Source organism: Bos grunniens, chromosome 21 (genome assembly GCF_055505025.1).
Source record: "Bos grunniens cultivar Pamir isolate PY7600 chromosome 21, Bosgru_T2T1.0, whole genome shotgun sequence".
Classification (NCBI taxonomy): Eukaryota; Metazoa; Chordata; class Mammalia; order Artiodactyla; family Bovidae; genus Bos; species Bos grunniens.
Window position 1 is genome coordinate 57814983 of NC_141185.1, and position 20488 is coordinate 57835470.

General features: G+C 40.1%; 1 protein-coding gene across 3 annotated transcripts in view; it reads left to right on the forward strand.

The window, feature by feature from the left end:
• Window positions 1–18362, forward strand: part of MCTP2 (multiple C2 and transmembrane domain containing 2) — a 261080-nt gene extending 242718 nt beyond the window's left edge. For all 3 annotated transcript variants that reach the window (XM_086365352.1, XM_086365345.1, XM_086365351.1), the window contains 3 exons: window positions 7803–7912; window positions 14795–14892; window positions 17041–18362. In XM_086365352.1, coding sequence (XP_086221478.1) covers window positions 7803–7912; window positions 14795–14892; window positions 17041–17109 — 277 coding nt within the window. In that variant the 3' untranslated portion in view covers window positions 17110–18362. The remainder of the gene's footprint in view (window positions 1–7802; window positions 7913–14794; window positions 14893–17040) is intronic.
• The last annotated feature ends 2126 nt before the right edge of the window (window positions 18363–20488 follow it).

Sequence of the window (20488 nt, forward strand, 5' to 3'; positions counted from 1 at the left end):
GAATGGAAAGACGTCACTTTGCAGACAAAGATCCATATAGTCAAAGCTTTGGTTTTTCCAGTAATCATGTATGGATGTGACAATTGGACCATAAAGAAGGCTCAGCACTGAAGAACTGATGCTTTTGAACTGTGATTGTTGGAGAAGACTCTTGACAGTCCCATGGACAGCAAGGAGATCAAACCAGTCAATTCTAAAGGAAATCAGTCCTGAATATTCATTGGAAGGACTGATGCTGAAGCTGAAGCTCCAATACTTTGGCCACCTGATGCAAAGAGCTGAGTCATTGGAAAAGACCCTGATGCTGGGAAAGATTGAAAGCAAAAGGAGAAGGGAGTGGCAGAGAATGAGATGGTTAGACAGCATCACTGACTCAATGGACATGAATTTGAGCAAATTCTGGAAGATAAAACTTCCAGAGAATTTGTCCAAACTCTGTGAAAGACAGGGGAGCCTGGTGTACTGCGGTCCATGGGGTCACAAAGAGTCAAACACGACTAAGCGACTGAACAGCAAAGCCAGTATATAATATCTTTGAATTAAGTCCTCAGTTTTATAAGCAGGAATATTGAGTGGATTAAATGAGTAAACCCACCTTCTTACATTTTCTGAAATGTCTACTGTACAAGCAGTGAGTGTAGGTTCTTTTTACAATTTGTATTTATGACTGTGCTGGATCTTCAGTGCTTTGTTCAGCCTTTCTCTAGTTGCAGTAAGCAGAGGCTACCCTTCGTTGTGGTACGCGGGGTTCTTGTTGTGGAGGCTCCTCTTGTTGTGAAGCACAGGTCCTAGGCATGCAGGTTTCAGTAGTTGGGGCTCTCAGGCCCTAGAGCACAGGCTTAGTAATTGTGCAAGGGCTTAGTTGCTCCGTGGCGTCTAGAATCTTCTCAGACCCGGAATTGAACCCATGTCCCCAGATTGGCAGGGGGATTATCCACTGCGCCACCAGGGAAGTCCGAGTGTGGGCTCTTGAAGCAGCTCTCTGGATTCAGATCCTAGCTCTGTCACTTAGACTGGAAGTGATTTGTGGCCAACTACTACCTCTCCTGACTCAAGTTCTCATCTGTAGAATGGACATACCAGAAATTCCTATTCATAACATATCTGGAAAAATTAGATGATTTAGTGCCTGTAATGTGTTTAAACTAGTGGGTGGCCTGTAGTAATCACTTAAAATTTTTCATGATTATGAATATTGGTAAAATTGCTTTGACTTTCTTTTTCTGTGTATTAAACTTTTTAAAACCTGTGAAACATTTAACCATTTTACTACTAAAACTGTGGGTTGCTTAGGAAAAAAATACATGACTTCACTGACTAGGATGTTGGGAGGGCAAATCCAACATGGTGTGTGCAAATGTGTCTGGTACGTAACTTCACTTTTAGCATCCAGCAGATAAAGACACATGACTCACCACATACTTGCACACGAGCAAATGATCATTGAGATCTTTATAAGGATTGCATTAATTGGGAAAAATTGACATCTTGATAAAATTTTTTTTAATATATGAGTGTAATATAGTCCTTCATCTATTTGGGTTATCTTTGTTGAAGTAATATCTTCAATATTACTTTAAGAGTTTTATACATAAATATTTGACACATTTTTGTGAGATATAGTCTGAAGTACTTGATTTGTTTCAGTTATTTTAAATGGCCTCTTTTTTTCAGGTTTTATCTCCACCTGTTTGTTACAGGATAGAAAAGTGAAATTTGTTTTCCAACATTGACTTTGTATCTGTCAACCTTGATAAACTTAGTTATCTTAATTTTCGTATGAAGATTATTATTCTGGATGTTGTATTATATAAACATATTGTCTAGGGATATATTTTTCTTTCTTATTTTTCAGTCCTTATACATTTTACTTTGTTTTCTTGCTTTATTGTCTTGGCTAGTAATGCCAATTGGAGAAGGCGATGGCACCCCACTCCAGTACTCTTGCCTGGAAAATCCCATGGGTGGAGGAGCCTGGTAGGCTACAGTCCATGATGGGGTCACGGGGAGTCGGACACGACTGAGCGACTTCACTTTCACTTTTCACTTTCATGCATTGGAGAAGGAAATGGCAACCCACTCCAGTGTTCTTGCCTAGAGAATCCCAGGGACGGGGGAGTCTGGTGGGCTGCCGTCTATGGGGTCGCACAGAGTTGGACATGACTGAAGCAACTTAGCAGCAGCAGCAGCAGCAGCAGTAACACCAATACAGTGTTCAACAGAAGTGGTATTTAGCGAACATTCTTTCTCATACTCCTGTCTTTTTCAGAGAGAAACCTTTCAACGTTTCGCCCTTAATGATGTTGTTTTCTGTAAAGATGCTTTATCAGCTTCAGGAATTTACTGTTTATTCCTATTTTGCTGAGATTTTTTATCATGAATGTAGGTTGAGTTTTGTCAAACTTTTGTCTGTGTTCTTTGAGATCATCTTTTGGTGTTCTTCTATTTTTGTTAATGTGTATTATTATTGTTGATTTTCAAATATTAAACCAATCTTACATTTCTGGAATGAAGCCAGCTTCATCTTGCTACCCAGTCTCCTTATATATGCTGGGATTTTATTTACAATTTTTTTTTTACTTATGATTTTTGCAGCTTTAATCATCCGTGAGATTGGATATATAGTTCTTGGAAATTCCTTACAGCGTGAAGGTTATTCTAGACTCATACAATAAGTGGGCAGTATTCTCTCTCATTATCTGCAGTTTGTGTAAATCTTGTGTCATTACTTCCTTTTAAGAGTTTATAGAATTTTCTGGTTAAGTCTCTGGGTCTGAAGTTTTCTTTCAGGAAAGATTTTAATCAAATAGTCAGTTTCTGTGGTATATATAGGCCTGTTCAGCTATTCTATTTCTTCTCATATATGTTTGTGTATCATTTTCTAAGAGAGTGTCCATTTAAAATTTTCTACTTTTTGACATAAAGTTGTTTATATGAAAAAATCCTGTTGTCGTCGGTGACAGTGGAATCTAGCATTGTCCACTTCTTTATGTTTAAAATTGTGTTTTCCCTTCTTCTTGACAGTCATTTATCAACTATATTATTCTTTAGCAAGAACTGTCTTTACCTTTGTTAATCTCCCTGTTGCCTGTTTTCTTTTCCATTAATTACTACTCTTATCTTTATTACTTTCTTCCTTCTACTTTCTTTGAGATTAATTTACTCTTCTTATTTTGACTTTTTAAGATGGATTGCTAGATCATTTATTTTCAGTCTTTCTGTGTTCCTAACATAAGCATTTAAGGCGCCACATTTTCCTAGGTGCTTAGCTCTCTGCCAAATATTTTGGCACTGATACTCATTATTAATTCACATTTAGTAAAAACTTGCTTTATAATTTCTGTTTTTATTTGTTCCTTCACGTGAAGTATATTGCTTAATTTCAAAGTATATGAAGATTTTCTAGCTATCTTTTTGCTCCTGGTTTTTTTTTTTATATAAATTTATTTATTTAAATTGTGCTCCTGGTTTTTAACTGCATTGTTTTATGGTCAGAAAATAGAGACCTAACACAGGTCTTTTTGCCTAACACAGGTCTGAGCACCTTTTGGCCATTCCACAGTCTAATATTCACCATTACTTGCAGCATCTTCCCAGTCAGTTCAGGAACCCTCTTAATCTATGTTCTGTATCTCTTCTTTTTGACATCTATCTTTCTACTCTTTGTGATGCCTTTTAAGTCCTTTTTTGGGCTGTCTTGCATGACTATTTTCTGTGGTATTTAAAATTCTGTTTAATTCATGCACGGAGGTCTTAACTTTAATCACTGTGTTTCTTTTTAAAGTTTTACTTGCTTTGTTTTCAAATCTTCTTGGTCGTTTTTTACAGTCTCGTCCTTGACCATTTTTAAGCCCTTGTTTTATGACTTTTAAAGTATTAAGCATTATTATTTAATGTGTTATGTTTGCTCTCAGTATATGAGGTCTCTGTTCGGGGTTTTGCTGTTGCTTCTGATAGCTTTACTCGTGATGCTCTGTATCCATTTATATTTTACTGTTTTGACTGTCTATGAGCTCGTATCCCATGTGTGTGTGTGAGTGTGTGTGGAGTATGCTCAGATATATGGGTTGAAATGCATTTCTTTAGAGAAGATTACTGCTCTAGTCACTTTGGGGTGATTCAACCTGGAATCTCTTTTTTTAATTAAATTTTTGCTGAGGTTTTTTTAAAGTGTACTGGTAATGGCACCCCACTCCAGTACTCTTGCCTGGAAAATCCCATGGACAGAGGAGCCTGGTAGGCTGCAGTCCATGGGGTCGCGAGGAGTCGAACACGACTGAGCAACTTCACTTTCAGTTTTTACTTTCATGCATTGGAGAGGGAAATGGCAACCCACTCCAGTGTTCTTGCCTGGAGAATCCCAGGGACGGGGGAGCCTGGTGGGCTGCCGTCTATGGGGTCGCACAGAGTCGGACACGACTGAAGTGACTTAGCAGCAGCAGCAGCATAAACTTGTATGATAAATCCTGGTACCAGCATTGTGACACAGAGAGTTCTTTGCATCTATTTGTATATGGTAGATTTGTTTTCCCTTGTTTTCATCCTTTTCCACTCTGTCTTTCTACTTGTCTCTCTCAATTCATCCTTACCCTGAATATGTAAGTTTTATGCGGTGTTCTTCTACTTGAATCTTCTTTTGTGGAAGCCCTAGGCTATATTTATCTTATGCCCCCCACGTAGTTAACAGATATAGAAGTTCAAAATTTTAATATCTGGCAGAAATTATTGGAGTGAAATTGACTTTGAAAGTTGGTAACCTCCAGAATTCTTGCAATACAGTATCTTTTACACTCTATTGTTTTCTTATTTTTAAGTCGGTTTAGTGGTAGCTTTCTCTTTTTTTTCAAGGTACTAAAATTATTTGTTTATGATTTTATTTAGATATTATTTGATACTGAGGCTTTTTTCTTTTTAACTACTCACAAACCATACTGCATCAGACATTAATGTACCATCTCTGCATCCTTGTGCAAAGATATTTGCAGGTTACATTTCTTGCCCTGGCATAACAGGAGCAATTATGGAGTCCACAACATTTTCACAAGTATTGTGAAGTTGCCTCCTAAGAAGTTCTACTTGGAAGAGAATGGTCAGTAATGGACCTACTATATGCAGAAGTTTTGATGAACTTGGTAGTGTAAAATATATAATTCTTATCTTTAAAAACTATAAACAACGTTTTTTAAAAGACAAGGGAACAAACTGAAAGTGTTTGCAACAAATATGACAAAGAACTGATTTCTTTAGTTTCCAAAGAGATTTTGTTTGAGGAAAATATCCAGCAACAAAGTTCCAGGGAAAACAGATAAGCAGTAACTTCTTTGTATGTATATGTGTGTGTGGTTAAAATATGCAAGAAATAGAACTTTTTTTTTAATAAACTTAAGGTAAAAATTTAATTTGAATACTAAGCTATCTTTCATGTGTTGCTACTGCTGCTGCTAAGTCGCTTCAGTCGTGTCTGACTCTGTGCGACCCGATAGACGGCAGCCCACCAGGCTCCCCCATCCCTGGGATTCTCCAGGGAAGAACACTGGAGTGGGTTGCCATTTCCTTCTCCAATGCAGGAAAGTGGAAAGTGAAGTCGCTCAGTCATGTCCAACTCTTCGCCACCCCATGGACTGCAGCCTACCCGGCTCCTCCGTCCATGGGATTTTCCAGGCAAGAGTACTGGAGTGGGGTGCCATTGCCTTCTCCATCTTTCATGTGTTACCAGAGCTATTTTTTAAAATTTATTTTTAACTGGAGGATAATCGGTTTACAATGTTGTGTTGCTTTCTGCTATACAACATGAATCAGCCATAGGTACACTTATGTCCCCTCCCTCTTGGACCTCCCTCCCACCCCCAACCCCATCCCACCCCTCTAGGTTATCACAGAGCACTGGGGCTGAGCTCCCTGAGTTACACAGCAACTTTCCACAGCTATGGGGGAAGTTTTACATATGTTTCACATTATGTAAAACAGCTATCTGTTTTACATATGGTAATATACATAAAGAGCTAACCATTTTAAATGCCAGTTCCTATATAATTCTAGCAAAACTTTATGCTATGGGTATTATTATTATTCCCATTCTGTGGAAAAGAAATTATTGTTCAGATTGATTTGAAGACTTTCCTGTCTTTCTCAGCTTTTCAGAGATAGAGCCCGAACTCAAATCCATGCCAGTTTGCTTGTAAATTTTTTTAAATACTTAAATAGTTGCCCCTGGTGAGGATATAAGCTGAATATCACTGATCATCAAAATGATCAACAGTCACATTAAAATGTGTTCAACTTGCTTATAATTTAAGGGCATGAAATAGCAAACACACGCATACATAAGTAGTATTGTGTCTCCCCATAGGCAGTCTTTAACAAGAGATTGAGGTGTGAGTTGAATTTCTCCTATATTTTTCTTTTTTTTTTTTTGAGTATAGTTAATTTACAATGTTATGTGTGCATTTATTTGTATTTTTTCAGATTATTTTCCATTATAGGTTAATATAACATATTGAGTATATTTCCCTGTGCTATATAGTAAGTCCTTATTGTTTACTTGTTTTATTTATAGTATTATGTTAATCCCAGAATCCTTACTTCAGCCTTGATTTGCTCATCTGTAAGAGGGAGATAATCCTTACTTGAAAGAATTATTGTTAAGCATTACAATCTGTGTGTGTGTGTGTGTGTGTGTGTGTGTGTGTGCTGCTGCTAAGTTGCTTCAGTCGTGTCCGACTCTGTGCGACCCCATAGACGGCAGCCCACCAGGCTCCCCCGTCCCTGGGATTCTCCAGGCAAGAACACTGGAGTGGGTTGCCATTTCCCTCTCCAATGCATGAAAGTGAGAAGTGAAAGTGTATATATTTATATATATCTTAGGACAGTGGCACCTACTAAGTGCCCAATAACTATTATAAGCTGCTCTGCCCAAATCCCCTGATATGACCCCCCAAAAGAAAAAGACAACAGAAATAAATCTTTCATCTCGTTTATTCCTAGCACAAGGCAAGGCAAAGGGTCAATAGACAGACATGTTAAGTGAAGATGCCTGGAAGAATACTCTAGACACTCATGAGCTCTCATCAAGGCAGTGCATTTAATGACTGCTTTCTAGGATTCTGGAAGGATTTCCACAGTACATTCAGTCCCACATCTCATATTCTAGATCTCAAGTCAAAACAGGCAATAGATAGGACAGAAGGAGCCAGGGTCCCTGTGAAAATGATACACCACAACATTCCCTGCGTTATCGGTGGGTTGGCGGTGTAATGGTTTATAGCCAGCAGCTCCGTAGCCCATTTTCAGGGCTCCATAGCCCATCTTTACCCTTCTGGAGTCAACGAGTCTGGAAATTCTAAATATAAGTTATTAGAAAAACACAAGAGCCCTGTAATAATAGCCTCCCGTCTCTAAATATTTACTGGCAAGCATGTGTTAATTGAGAGAGAAATATTGACTTTGAAGTGACCTAACTCACCTTTCATTTTGAAGCTCTGCGTTCACAGAGCCACATGGCAATATTGAAGCGTTTAATCACTGTTGAGAGTCAGAGTTTCCTCTTAAGTACTGTCGGTTCCAGGAAGGCAGAGTCACCAAGATCCAGACGAGCTGGATGGCAATTGGTCTGTGACCTTCACCTCCAAACTGCCTTCCAGTGTCCAGTCATTCTGGCAGACTTTTACATCTCAGTTTTGAGAAGCAGCTTCTCCGAAAGGCCTTTTTTCATGTGTATAACTAAGAAATAAAAGCATGGCAAAATGAATCGACGGCTTTTCTTTAACATCAGAGACAATGACGTGTATGTGATCTGTCTACAGCACGTTTAACTGGACGGTCCCGTTCCTCTCATTCCTGGCCTGTTTGATACTGGCAGTGGCCACCATCACGCTGTATTTCATCCCACTCCGGTACATCATTTTAATCTGGGGTAAGTTTGGCAAGGTCCTTTTGCTAGCAATCAGTTCCAGGTAAGAACCAATTACTCATTTTTAAGTGCAGCTATAAACTTTAAATGTGCTTTTGTTGGCAATTAAACATGAGATTAAGAAAAGCGTTTGGGGATCAAAAACTTCCAGGACCTCCCTGAAAAGGCCAGTGGCGTGAACGGTCAGCATAGATACTTATAGGCCTCTTGCATAATTGCAATCAAATAAAAATGTGATTGTGCGTGCTATTTCCCTTTGGGCTTTCAGAGTCATAAATACTCCTGAATAATATACTGTTGTGGCCCGGTAACTTTCAGGAAACGCTGTTATTCAAACAGTGAGCAAACACCTGCATCTTGCCCTGTATGTTATATAAAAGTAGATCTAGCCACTCCTAGGCTGCTCCTGACATTTCATCTCCCCTGGAAGGAAAAAAAAAATAACTTAACCCAATACTTAAAACCAGAAGCAGTGAGGTGAAAGGGAGGGGCCCACAGTGGCTACCTAACCAGTGCCTGACAGGAAAGGGAAAGCTGTTATTTACTAGGGGAAATGGTAAGCCTATATAGAGTCCAGCTGCTTTTTAAAGAGTAGAAACAAAAATGGCACACTGGAAATAAATTTCAGGACTTGACTTACTACTCAAGCTAACAATTGGAAAAATTACTAGCAGCTTTCTGAATATTTGTGTCTGTTGCTGGGTGGCCACTGGGTTGATATAAGGAGAGTGCACTGCAGTTAATTAACTAAGCAATCACCCCTCTTCTGGAAGAATCTCTCACTTCTGGTTTTCCATGGCTTGGCTCCTGTGACCACTTCTCAGTTCTTAACCATAGTCATCTCTAGGGATCTGCAGGTGTCAAGAGGTTCAGGGAAGCTACAAATATGTATGTTGAGGTGCATTCCTCTTGAAGCAAAAGCTGAAAGCCTGCAAATGCCAGGGTGAGGGGAGCTATAAAATATTTCTAAGACCATTAGTTGTAGATCATTTCCAAAGAGAACCCTCAAAGGTAGAATGCTGCTGACGAGAAAGGCCAAACCTGGACATGCAGAGATGGGAAAAGTCATAGGAAAAATAGAATAACTCATAACATTTCAGAAACAGTGCATAATCCATTCATTCTCTGTTTTGTCCAGGAAGTGAAAATTCTATCACATGAAGTTTCTCTCCTTTGTAACAAGTCCAAGAAAAGGAAGAGCGTTTCTAACTTCCTCTTGAGGGGTCCATTTTAATACTAGGTGATGCTCACCGTTTGAGAAAGTTCTTATGTCCATGCCTAGTTTTGTTCCTCTGTTGTGTTTTTCACTTTACATTGACCCATATTTGACCCTTAGGAAAGAGAACATGGAGCTTTTCAGGGGCCCATTGATTAAGAAGGAATATGTGTTTTATAAGAAGTATTTTCCTGAATACTCATATACTGAATGTTATCTCTGTAGACTGAATAATCTCATTCTTTCTTGCTTTTTTTGTACTATTTTCTCAGTCCATTTACTCTCCACATTTAAAACACAGATTTTGAAACTCTTTATGATCTGTCCCTAATGAGAATTTGATCCAAAATTACAGTCATTTTGGATCAGTGTTTTCCTCATTTTTAAGATGATGTAAGACGACAGCATGGTCAGCTTGGTAAACACCATTGCCCATTATTTCTTCATCCTTCTGGTAGAGAATGCTTTCCTGCACCTCACCCTAGACAAAGAAGACTATACTGTATTTCTTCCTTAGATTGTACATTTTGGGATTCCAATCCCTCTTTCAATTTACTCCTAATCCCTTTGACCACCTCTAGTTTTATCCTCCAAGTTCTTGACAGCTTTCAATGTCAACTTTTTGCATCACTTAATGAGACATTGTTCTATTTATTGTTCAGTTTGTGAATGAAATTATGAAATAGCATTGAGTTTATGATGCTCTCCTGGACTGAAAGTAATCCTTTGAGCTTTATATTGTCTCATTTGTTAGTTTTAGATTCTAGACAGAGGTTTATAGTTTATTGATAAGTTTACCATAGATAATATAGTCAAAAGCCTTGACGATCACATTATCTCTTGCCTCTTCTCATTATCTAAAACCTGCTGTACTATCATGGAATATATTCTGCCATCCTGCTGCTGCTGCTGCTGCTAAGTCGCTTCAGTCGTGTCCGACTCTGTGTGACCCCATAGACAGCAGCCCACCAGGTTCCCCCGTCCCTGGGATTCTCCAGGCAAGAACACTGGAGTGGGTTGCCATTTCCTTCTCCAATGCATGAAAGTGAAAACTGAAAGTGAAGTTGCTCAGTCGTGTCCAACTCTTAGCGACTCCATGGACTGCAGCCCACCAGGCTCCTCCGTCCATGGAATTTTCCAGGCAAGAGTGCTGGAGTGGGGTGCCATTGCCTTCTCCGTCTGCCATCCTACTAGAACTTATTATTTTGCAAGACAAGTTAGTTATTAGCTAGCACAGACCCAGGGCTTTCCTTTGCACATCTCTTACATGATCATATTCTTGGCAGAGAATTTAGCATGTAGAAGGAAACTTTATATGTCTTGAATTTCTGTTGTTCCCTTTAATCTTATTAAGGCTCAGAAGACTATTTCTTTACGTTTTTCAGGATGGAAATGAAAAAAAAAATGTTCATTGCCAAACTGTTTATAGTAGTAAATTAATTTAAAATAATCAAAAATGTTCAATAATAGAGAAATGATCTAAGCACATTATGGTAAATTTACCCAAGGTACACAGTAAAAATTACGTTTGAGGGGAAAATGATTATATGATGATATTAAATTATATTACATTATGATGTATTTTTATGATACATTTACATTATGATTTTTGTTGTTTAGTCCGTAAGTTATGTATCTGACTCTTCTGCAACCCCATGGACTTTAGCCTGCCTGGCTCCTCTGTCCATGGGATTTCCCAGGCAAGAATACTGGAATGGGTAACCATTCCCTTCTCCGGGGGATCTTCCCAACCCAGGGATCAAACTGGCGTCTCCTGGATTGGCGGACAGATTCTTTACCTCTGAGCCACCAAGAAAGACTATATTATGATATTATATTATGTTTTTAATAAGGATATTTTGTATCCATGTATAGTGTGATCACAAATACGTTGAATGTACCTATATTATATAACATACATGTTTGTATTTATTTTGACATTCATTGTGAGCAGCCCAGTTAATACGAGGCAAGACATTTTTCTCTTTGAATACGATTCATGTTATAAATGCACAGCTGAAGGACTACAAAAAAAAAAAAAAGACTATTTCTTATTCTAAGTTACTTACTCATTTTCATTGAGTCCTAAAATTGGTAGATAAAAATCTTCAAAATTTTTGTTCACTGTTTTTAATCTTTTGGAACAAAATTATTTAACTCTATGTTCCTCTAGAGTTACATATATATTCCACTATATTTCCATATTCTTTACATCCAAATAACATTTTTATATAAATATTTCTTAAGTAGCACAATTATTTAACATAAGCCTATGAAAATAGCCTAATTTCATGATGACCATGTGGAATATTCCTTGATTCACTAACTTCACTGTAAGGTTTTAAAGGACAAGATACTTTGTGTCCTTTTTACCATGTAATTCCTAGGGAAGCTACACAAAGGTAATAGATCTTTGGTCAGTACTTTGCAAATAGTTTATGAGTGGATAAGTCTGCAAGTTTAATACCTATGATCTCATAGATGGCATTTTTTTGAGCCTGCCACCTCTCTTATTTGGGAGTATAATTTTTGAAAATTAAGTTAAAAGTGGTTTTAGAGGAATATCTAGAATTTTCTCTAGGAAACTAAATTTTCAGTACTGAATTTCAGTAATTTATTTGTTATATGTATTTCTAGAAGGCAAGGCACCTTTGAGGATTAGATCCCACATAGGTTTTCTGTATCTTTTGGAAGGTTTCCCATATTCTTTCCATTCTGTTCTTCATCATAGATGCTCTAAATGTAGCTTTTCAGTTCTGATCTGAGCCACTTCTGGTTTTCTCAAGTAGATTTAGAACATCCCAAGCAGATTTTGAGCATCTTAAAAGAAACTATGACTTATTAACTTTGTATCTCCATTTGATAGCACAATATATCTTACATGTAAGACACTTAGAGCTTGACACAGGAGCAAGCAAGGACCCTCTGCCCACCTCATCCACCCCCACTGATATATTGCAGTCAGGGTTACATGCCAGCCACTCATACAACGTTGTATCTAACTCAGTTTCAAGTGGTTATTCCCTACTGACCCCACATGTGCAAAGCAGCCATGTAGTTCTTCGTCTCTCATTCTCCGTTTTGGGTTTTTGTTTTTTTTTTAAACTGGAGGGGTCTTTCCAATCTACTGATCTATTCTATCTATGATCATTAAATGATAAAGCCTTTCCCAAATGTTAATCCCTTGGAATTTAAATTCCACTTTCTTTCTTTGTCTAAAAGAAAACAGAATAAAAATTCACAGCATATATGCTCTATTTGTATTGTTTAGATTAAAAAATCTAAAGGTACCTGCTACTAGAGAAAGATACAACTTCCAAATTGGGTGTGTGATAACATGCTGCCAGTATAAATACTCTGCCATCACCACCTTCTTTATTTTCTTGGCTTATTGACATATACAGTAATGATGGTAGCCCTCTTCCTTGTGGTGAAATTCCAGATTTTAGAATGCTTTGTGATTCTCCTCTCAATGCATGGTACTATGTAAGGCAGGCCTCTATTATTCAACATTTAATATAAGAAATCTAAGACACAGATTAAGTTGTCTGAAACCACGCAGCTAATCATACGTGGTGAAACCAGACCGGGACCCAGCTATGCCTGTCCCCAAGCCCTTCTTACTTGCCCTGTTGCTCTTCAGAGATGACCATGCGATCTCTGCTGCCATGTTGGCACTCGCTTTCACACAGTAGATAATACGGTACAATTGCTGACATTTGAGCCTATGACACCTTAAAAAGATAAGGTGTGGTTTTGTAGCATGCAGTCTGAATTCCTTATAATTTTCAGCCTAACAAAGTTTTTCAAACAGAGACTGTCGGAGTGTTTTGTGGACTTCCTTCTGCCCTTATTGGTGTATTTGAGCTACTGGGCAGGTTTATAATCTTCTCAGTGACTAAGAATGCAGTGTTTTGATCAGCAGTGATATTATCCCTCCCTGGCTGTTCATTGTAAAGACTCCAGATGCTCACACTATATATAATTAACAATAGAAGATATATCTCTTCTCAATACGTCTTTGTCTCCCTTCGTCATTTTGCCTTGTCTGTTTTCTTTTGCCAAGAAGCCCGTGCTACAATTAAATGTCTTTAGAATAACACAGTGGAGAGCATTTTAAAGGAACACTGGGGGAAATTTTAGCTAGAAACACGGAGCTGGCTGTGGGGGCAGAGAAAAAAGGAAGGCACAGCGAGGCTTTGACTTGAGAAAAAGTGGGTTATTCGCAGGAGGTCTTCCCCGGCCCAGGCTACAAGCCACCCTTGACTTAGGAACATGTCTGGCTTCCATTTGCCACGTGGATGTAAATCTGACCCTCTTAAAGAAACCACCAGGACTTCGGCATTGTGTCAGGAGTAATGGCACGCAGAAAGTCCAGTTCTTAGATGAAAGCAAAGTAATATTTAATGAAAGAAGCGAAATGTCAAGCCTTTCCTGTGTTGTGGACTGTTGAATAGATAAATCTTACCTTGACTTCGGCATAGGCACCAGTGGGAGAACACACAGGAGCACTCAGCATTGTGGGGGCTGACGAGGACTTTAGTTACGGTCCTTGATAAGCAAGCACTCTGTAGCCAGACTTCAGGAGGCCACCTTGTCTTTCTGCTTTTAAAACACAGCACAAAATGCAGTTGACACTTGGTGAAAAGATCACAGTACATGAGCTATATAGGCACACCCCTACTCCTCGAAAGAGCTCCGAGGAGCAGAGTAGGAGACCAAGCTGGTGGAGAGGTGCCTCCCTCTGGGGAGGGAACTCTGGGCAGAGCTTGTCCTGGACACGCCCGGGTGCCCCCACCAAGGACAGCTTAAACGTTTCAGTTCAGTCGCTTAGTTGTCCCCTACTCTTTGCGACCCCATGGACTGCAGCATGCCAGGCCTCCCTGTGTCCATCACCAACTCCCAGAGTTTACCCAAACTCATGTGCATTGAGTTGGTGATTTAAACATCTCATCCCCTTCTAATTACCATTGTCCTGAATCAGCATGACTCCATGGCCTAGCCAAACCCACACACCAGCACTGTGATCCATAAATTAAGCTAGCAACCAGAGTAAGATAATTTTCCAATAATAACTTTTCACAGTTTTCTGCAGCATCAAAGTACGACCAACATGTCAAGTTCTGTTCTGCAGCGAGAGAAGGAAAACCTGTGAAAATGAGTTGGAAGGGGGGAGATAGATTTCTTGCGGGTTCTTTTTAACAACAACAAAAAAAACAACTCCCGCCCTCCAGCTCCCACTGCTGCCTCTGGTCCTCAGCTCCCAAGCAGAGACTTGTTTGGGCTAATGAAGGCCTTTTCCCATCTGGGACATTCGTTTTCCTAGGCGAGGAGGCTGTTAATCAGCGTTGTCCAAAAAAACCAATGAGCTCCACAGTTTTAGTGTGTGTTTCTGCCGCCCTGCTGCTGGGACTGTAATGGGATTTTCACAGCTGAAGAAGGCACAGCCCCTCTCCAACGATCCCCGCCTTCCCCCTCCAAGAAAAGACATTTCTGAATGATTCCACATGACAGCAACGGGTGCATGACTTGAGATCCAGTGATTATTTTCACACTAATTTGTACTTGTGAATGCTTCTCGTCCCCCAGTTGGGTGAGTTTTTAAAGATGGGTAGACAAATGGAGAGAGATCAACAGACAAAGAGATCTCCTGATATGTTATTTTCCAGGCATAAACAAATTCACTAAGAAGCTTCGAAACCCCTATGCCATTGACAATAACGAGCTTCTGGACTTCCTCTCCAGGGTACCATCTGATGTTCAAAAGGTATGTAATGAACAGCCACCACCAACTGGGGCCCCAACCCCAAAGTCTGGCCTGCCCACCCCGCCCCTGAGCCAGAGAGTAGGGGGCTGTGCTTGTGTGAGGCACTGAGATAATGAATCAGAAAAGCCTTCAAGAGGCCTGGCTGGCAGAGAGGTGGCCATCAAAACCTTTGTCCAAAGCATGAGATGATGGGGGAAAATTATCCTGAAAAAGAGCTACTTAAGAATGATCTGGAACTCACACTGCGAGGCTGCAGTGCGGGGAGGTTTGTCCTTTTTCTGACTGTTTGTCTCCTCAAAGAGGGTCAGATGGGCTCAGCAAGTGGGAACACAGGAAACCCAGAGCCGGGGGGAGGCTTGCGCCTTTTCCTCCTCTTCCGGATGGCAGGCATTCTCCAGGAAGTAGGGGACAAGAGGAGTATTCTTTTGATCCTTCTTTGCCCCATTATCTCTCCCGGGCCTCCCCCCTCTCCCCTCCTGTCTGAAGACTTAAGAGATGCTGAGGACAGAGCTCCCACTTACTCTAGTACACATAAAGGCAGAGACGGCGTGCGATAATTTGAGATTAATCAGAAGCATTACTCACGGGTGATGGTCCCTTAGTCCCGTTTCTGTGGATATGTAGAGATGAAGCAAGACAACAGCACCAGAAAGTCTGTAGAGCAGCCTCATTCAGGCATCAGGCTGGTGGTAACCCAGAGGAGGGGAGGGCAGGCACAGGTATAGATCTTTCTAGTGGAGAACAGAGGTCATAGAATAGGTAGTTGGGGAGACAGTGGCATGAAATACCATCACGACGATCAAAGAGGCGATCTGTTATTATGTGAGAGAATCAAACATCAATTCCATCCTCAGGCTGCAGTACCATAATTCATTTCCCAGCACCTCTGGGTGGAGTGCAGAGATGTAGGGTTGACAGGCCTCGGAGAGTTTCTTTCCCCTTTATTAAAATAGACTCTGTGTTGCTTTTTTTATTTTTTTTCCTTTAACCATTTAATGATATAATTATCTATTAAAATATATTAATATGAATTTACTGGTTAACATTACATTACAGGATTGTGAAATAGGAACTTGGCCCCTGTTTGTTGTGCCTTGAAGATTGACAGGCATATCATCCCCTGGGGGACCTTCACAAAACAGCTCTAAGGAAAGCATGCCTTTTTCACGTATCTGCTTTCCACCAAGCTCAGCTTATGTGATGGGGTAGGATGTCCTTGGGGAATTTGGCACAAATACTCAAAATAGTGAGCACATGTGGTCTGTGATACAATACTTTACACAAAGCCATTCCACAGTCAGCCTATCCGAGCCCGCACACCAAAACCATGTGATTGCAACGTAGCCTCACTTGGGTCACACCGTGTGTTTGTGCCTGCGTCCTTGAAGAAAGGAAGTTCCCAGCAAGGCCCCCCTAAGGGCTGTCTATGCACAGTTTGGGGACCAGCCCTCAGCGAGGTCATCCAGTTGGCGTTGGCATGAAGACTGAGGATACAACAAAAGAGCATTCGAGGGAAGTGCCCAGGAAGCTAGTGAGATCTGCGTGTATCTCCAAGAACACTTGCTATTAACACAATAGGCAGTTTGCCACTGGGGACTCCCCACGTGCACATGTTTGTCGCAGATGTTTTAGCCATTATACTGTAAATGAAATCCATTTTTAAGAGAAATCTTTATTAGTCTGGGGCTGGTATCCATTTCAACATTCTTTCCCTCTCTGGCAAAAGAAATGGATATAATTGGCAGAAGTTTTTTCTCCCCAAGATTTTAGATACTTTTAAATGAATAATTTGTAGTAAGTTGCTGTATCATATACTAAGATAAACATTCCCAAGGGGCCGTTATCAACCCCTTTCCTGGTCGAACACGGGCACACAGAGAACTGAAATCTAGCAGTGCCCTGAGAGCAGGTAGAAACCCATGCATCTCATTAGAAAAATCTGCTTTTAATATTTTGGTTTCAAGAAATGATGCATGACTCTTCAAATCCTTCCTGCAATTAATCCCTCCATGTTCCTGTGTTTAGAAAATGATTCATTACCTTTGAACCTTCCTTCCTTTGCTGTGCGGTGTCCTCGGGGAGCCATTAACACGCTGTGGTGAGCTAGGGTTACCTACCCGCCAGCGTCACGTCTGTCTGTTTTCACAGGTGCAGTACGCGGAGCTGAAGCCGGGCAGTAGCCAGAGCCCCGTTCGGAAGAAGCGCGGCGCGCTCTAGGACACACCCTGACTCTGGACACCAGCAGCCGACGGAGTGCTGGGCTGACGAGACTGGTGTTCTCTGCTGTTCGGTGGTAGCCGTGGTGTCTTTCTGAAACGTGTGCCGTGTTGAGCCCTGTCTTTACCCTCCCCGTCTTCATGGCATAGATGCACGTGCCCATGGGCACATCCGTGTGCAGGGGTAATCAACTTTGCATCTGGAGTCAGCCCAGTGAAAGGAAACACTCCAGAGGCTGTAAAAGACTAACATCCCTTCTTCTAACAGGAGACTAAAGCAAGCTTCCAGGGGTCTCAGCACCCTCCTTAAGAACAGCCAGGATGCCACTTGGATGCAAGCGTGACTTTGAACTTGTTTTCACATCTCTAACAGTTTCGCATCAAGATTCAGTTACATTCGCTCGCACCCCCATTCTCCTTTCAGATGATTGCTTTTTTTTTTCCCCCTCTGAGTTAACAAGTCCTTGATAGCCACCATCTACCCAAATAATGTATATTATAAATAGATTTTTTTTTGAATTATTACCTGGATCATCCCAGTTCTTTGGGGATCTTTCAGCCATAACAAGTAAAGACCTAGATGTAAAATTTCAGTAAGCTGCTTGGTGCTGGATGCCAGCCTGCCTTCTGGACCACTGCTGGCAATGGATGCTCTAGAAAGTTCGGAGAGATCATTCGCCCAAAACGTGAAGGACTCAGTGAAAACATTTGGGTGCTTCAAATAGCCATTTCTTCTGATGTTACTTTTTGCTTATTTCCCAAATGTAATCTCAGTAGTATAGCTTGAGAAAGAGGGGGAGGGGGTGAATGAGTGAATTCTGAGAGTATTTAGAAAGATAGACTGAGGAGCAAGGGACCAGTGAATGTGGCTGCTTATCTGAATGAATCACTTGCCTGCACTTTTAAGAAAGTAAAAATGCTGTAGCAGTCCACGTGGATCTTTTGTTCCTAAGCAAAATAAGCTACACATAATAAAAACATGTATCTCAGAACCCCATTCCTAGAAAGGTACAATCCCCAAAGTCTTTTTGAGTATATACTTTATCATTTCGCTGTAACCTCCTCCAAGTAAATATCCCAGTTTTTGTGCATATATAAAATGAATGCAAATATCTTTCTGTTCAAATGATATTTAAGTTGTAAAGACTATATTTTGTTGACACATACTTTGTATGTGCAGTTTTATATGTATATATCTATAAATATATGTATTGTAAAGAAAAATTGAAGTAAAAAGATCCGATTCAATAGTGAGTTTTACTGTGTGTTGTTTTTTTTTTTTTTCTCTCTCTCTGGGTTGTAATTTAATAATCTTCAAACAAAATGTTTATGAAAAATGCCAAAGATTCTAAACCTTATCATCCCGTGTCTGTTTTTCTTCATACTCTATCTTCCTGGGTTGCTTTCTCGCTGAGCCAGATTTCTGCATGATTTGATTTACTTCAAGTTAATGAAGCTGGCTGAAAAAGAACCTTGCAGAAATTATAAAAGCTCCAGTAAATCTCTGAGTTGTACATACAATAGATATCCAAGAACCTCTTTTGTGAAACCAGTTACTCAATCTTCTGTGTAAACAATGCCTCATTGTCTCACTCCCAACTACCACCCAGTGTATCACAGTCTGTCATTTTGTAATGACCTAAGTCAGACGTTTTTAAACAGACACGTGAGATCTGATCAGTCATTTGAATGAAAACTTTCAGCAGCAAAATAACCCCTTATTTATTCAAAAGTGGAACCAATACTTTATTGTTGCTCTTTTCTATAGAATCTCAAAATGAAATAATTCGCCCGAAAAGAAGGCGTCATTAGTTAGACTTATTTCTTCTGTAGTCCGATTGGAATTTTCAGCATTGAGTTTAGGACACAAATAGCAGCTGAGATGCAAAAGCAAGGACAGAATCAACCTTTAATAACTTTGTATGGAAAACAATTGTTAATTGATTAAGTAGTAATGGGATGCTAAAAATGAATGTTATCTGCAAGTGAAATGTTAAGATTCATACAAGTAGTCAAATGACATATGAAAGATTTGGGGATGCTTTGTAGATAAGATTTATGGGTTATGGTTTCATCATGTGATAATTAAACATAATTTAGTAGGAATGTTGAAAGCCCAACCAAACTCTCCTGGTTCTCTTCTCAAGCCCATTGAGAAGCTCGAGCTCACAAGCCCATCCCCTGCCCTGCCTGGATGTCTTAACGGGCATCTCTTCCTCAGCAGGTCAGGAATTTAGCATTATTCATGTGTTCAGGACCCCGAACTCCACAACCTCCTACTAGCTTTGTTATTTCCGTTACTGGCACAGGCATCCTATAGGTTGGGAGGCCCCTTGTTGCTGAGATCTAAGTTGTATTCGACTCTTTTGCAAGCCCATGGACCATAACCCTCCAGGCTCTGCTGCCCATGGGTTTTCCCAGGCAAGAATACTGGAGTGGGTTGCCATTTCCTTCTCCAGGGCATCTTTCTTGGCATCTTTTTTTTTTCAGTCCTCATGCGTTTTTCCTGTCTCCCAACCTATACAATCTGGTAGATCTAGTGTTGGCAAGTTATCTTGTCCATTTCTGATCACAACCACCCAAACCTCTGCCCAATCTGAGGCCTCTGTAAGCTCTCACAAGTCAAGGTAACTGTGCCAATTACTTTACGCCAGGTCAGTCTTCATTCAGACTAGTATTTTCCCTTGAAATACTTTCTCCCCAGTTTCTATCGGATTAATTCTACCTGCCTTCAAAACATTCAAAAGTCCCGTGCCCACATATGCTTTATTATTAGTTTCTTGGCTGTGTTAGAGGCCACCGTTCTTATTCACACCCCCTCGTCTTACGTGTTTCTGGCATCTGCTGTATTCTGCCATGACTCCTAATTACCAGGGACCTTAACTCCCGCCTTCCTCTACTGGGTAGCCCATCCTACCTGGCACCTAATAGACACTTAGAAAATACATGATTAACAGATCAGGTTATAGAGACCTATTGTTTCTCTGCCCTTTCATGTGTGATTCTCAGGGGGCTGAGCTGGATAATTTAGTGTGGTCTATCCCAGGAAATAATTTCTTGCATTAAGTACACAGCTTAGATTATGACATTATTTATAAACTCTGGCTGTGTTAATTATAAGCTTTTAAATTAAGTAATGTCTTATATTTGGAGAAGTCCTTACCTCCGTGTCAATGGGAAATATAATGTTTATTTGTAGATGAATCAAAGCTCTCTTGGTTCTCTTCTTAAGCTCAATTTTTGACTCTTATCATTGAACAAACATTGAATGCTGATGATACACTTGAATGAAACAGAGAACCTTCCCTTAGTAGAGCCAGACATTAAACGGATATTTTTAAGCAGTATCATGGCATTACATTCTCAGATTCAACTTTTAA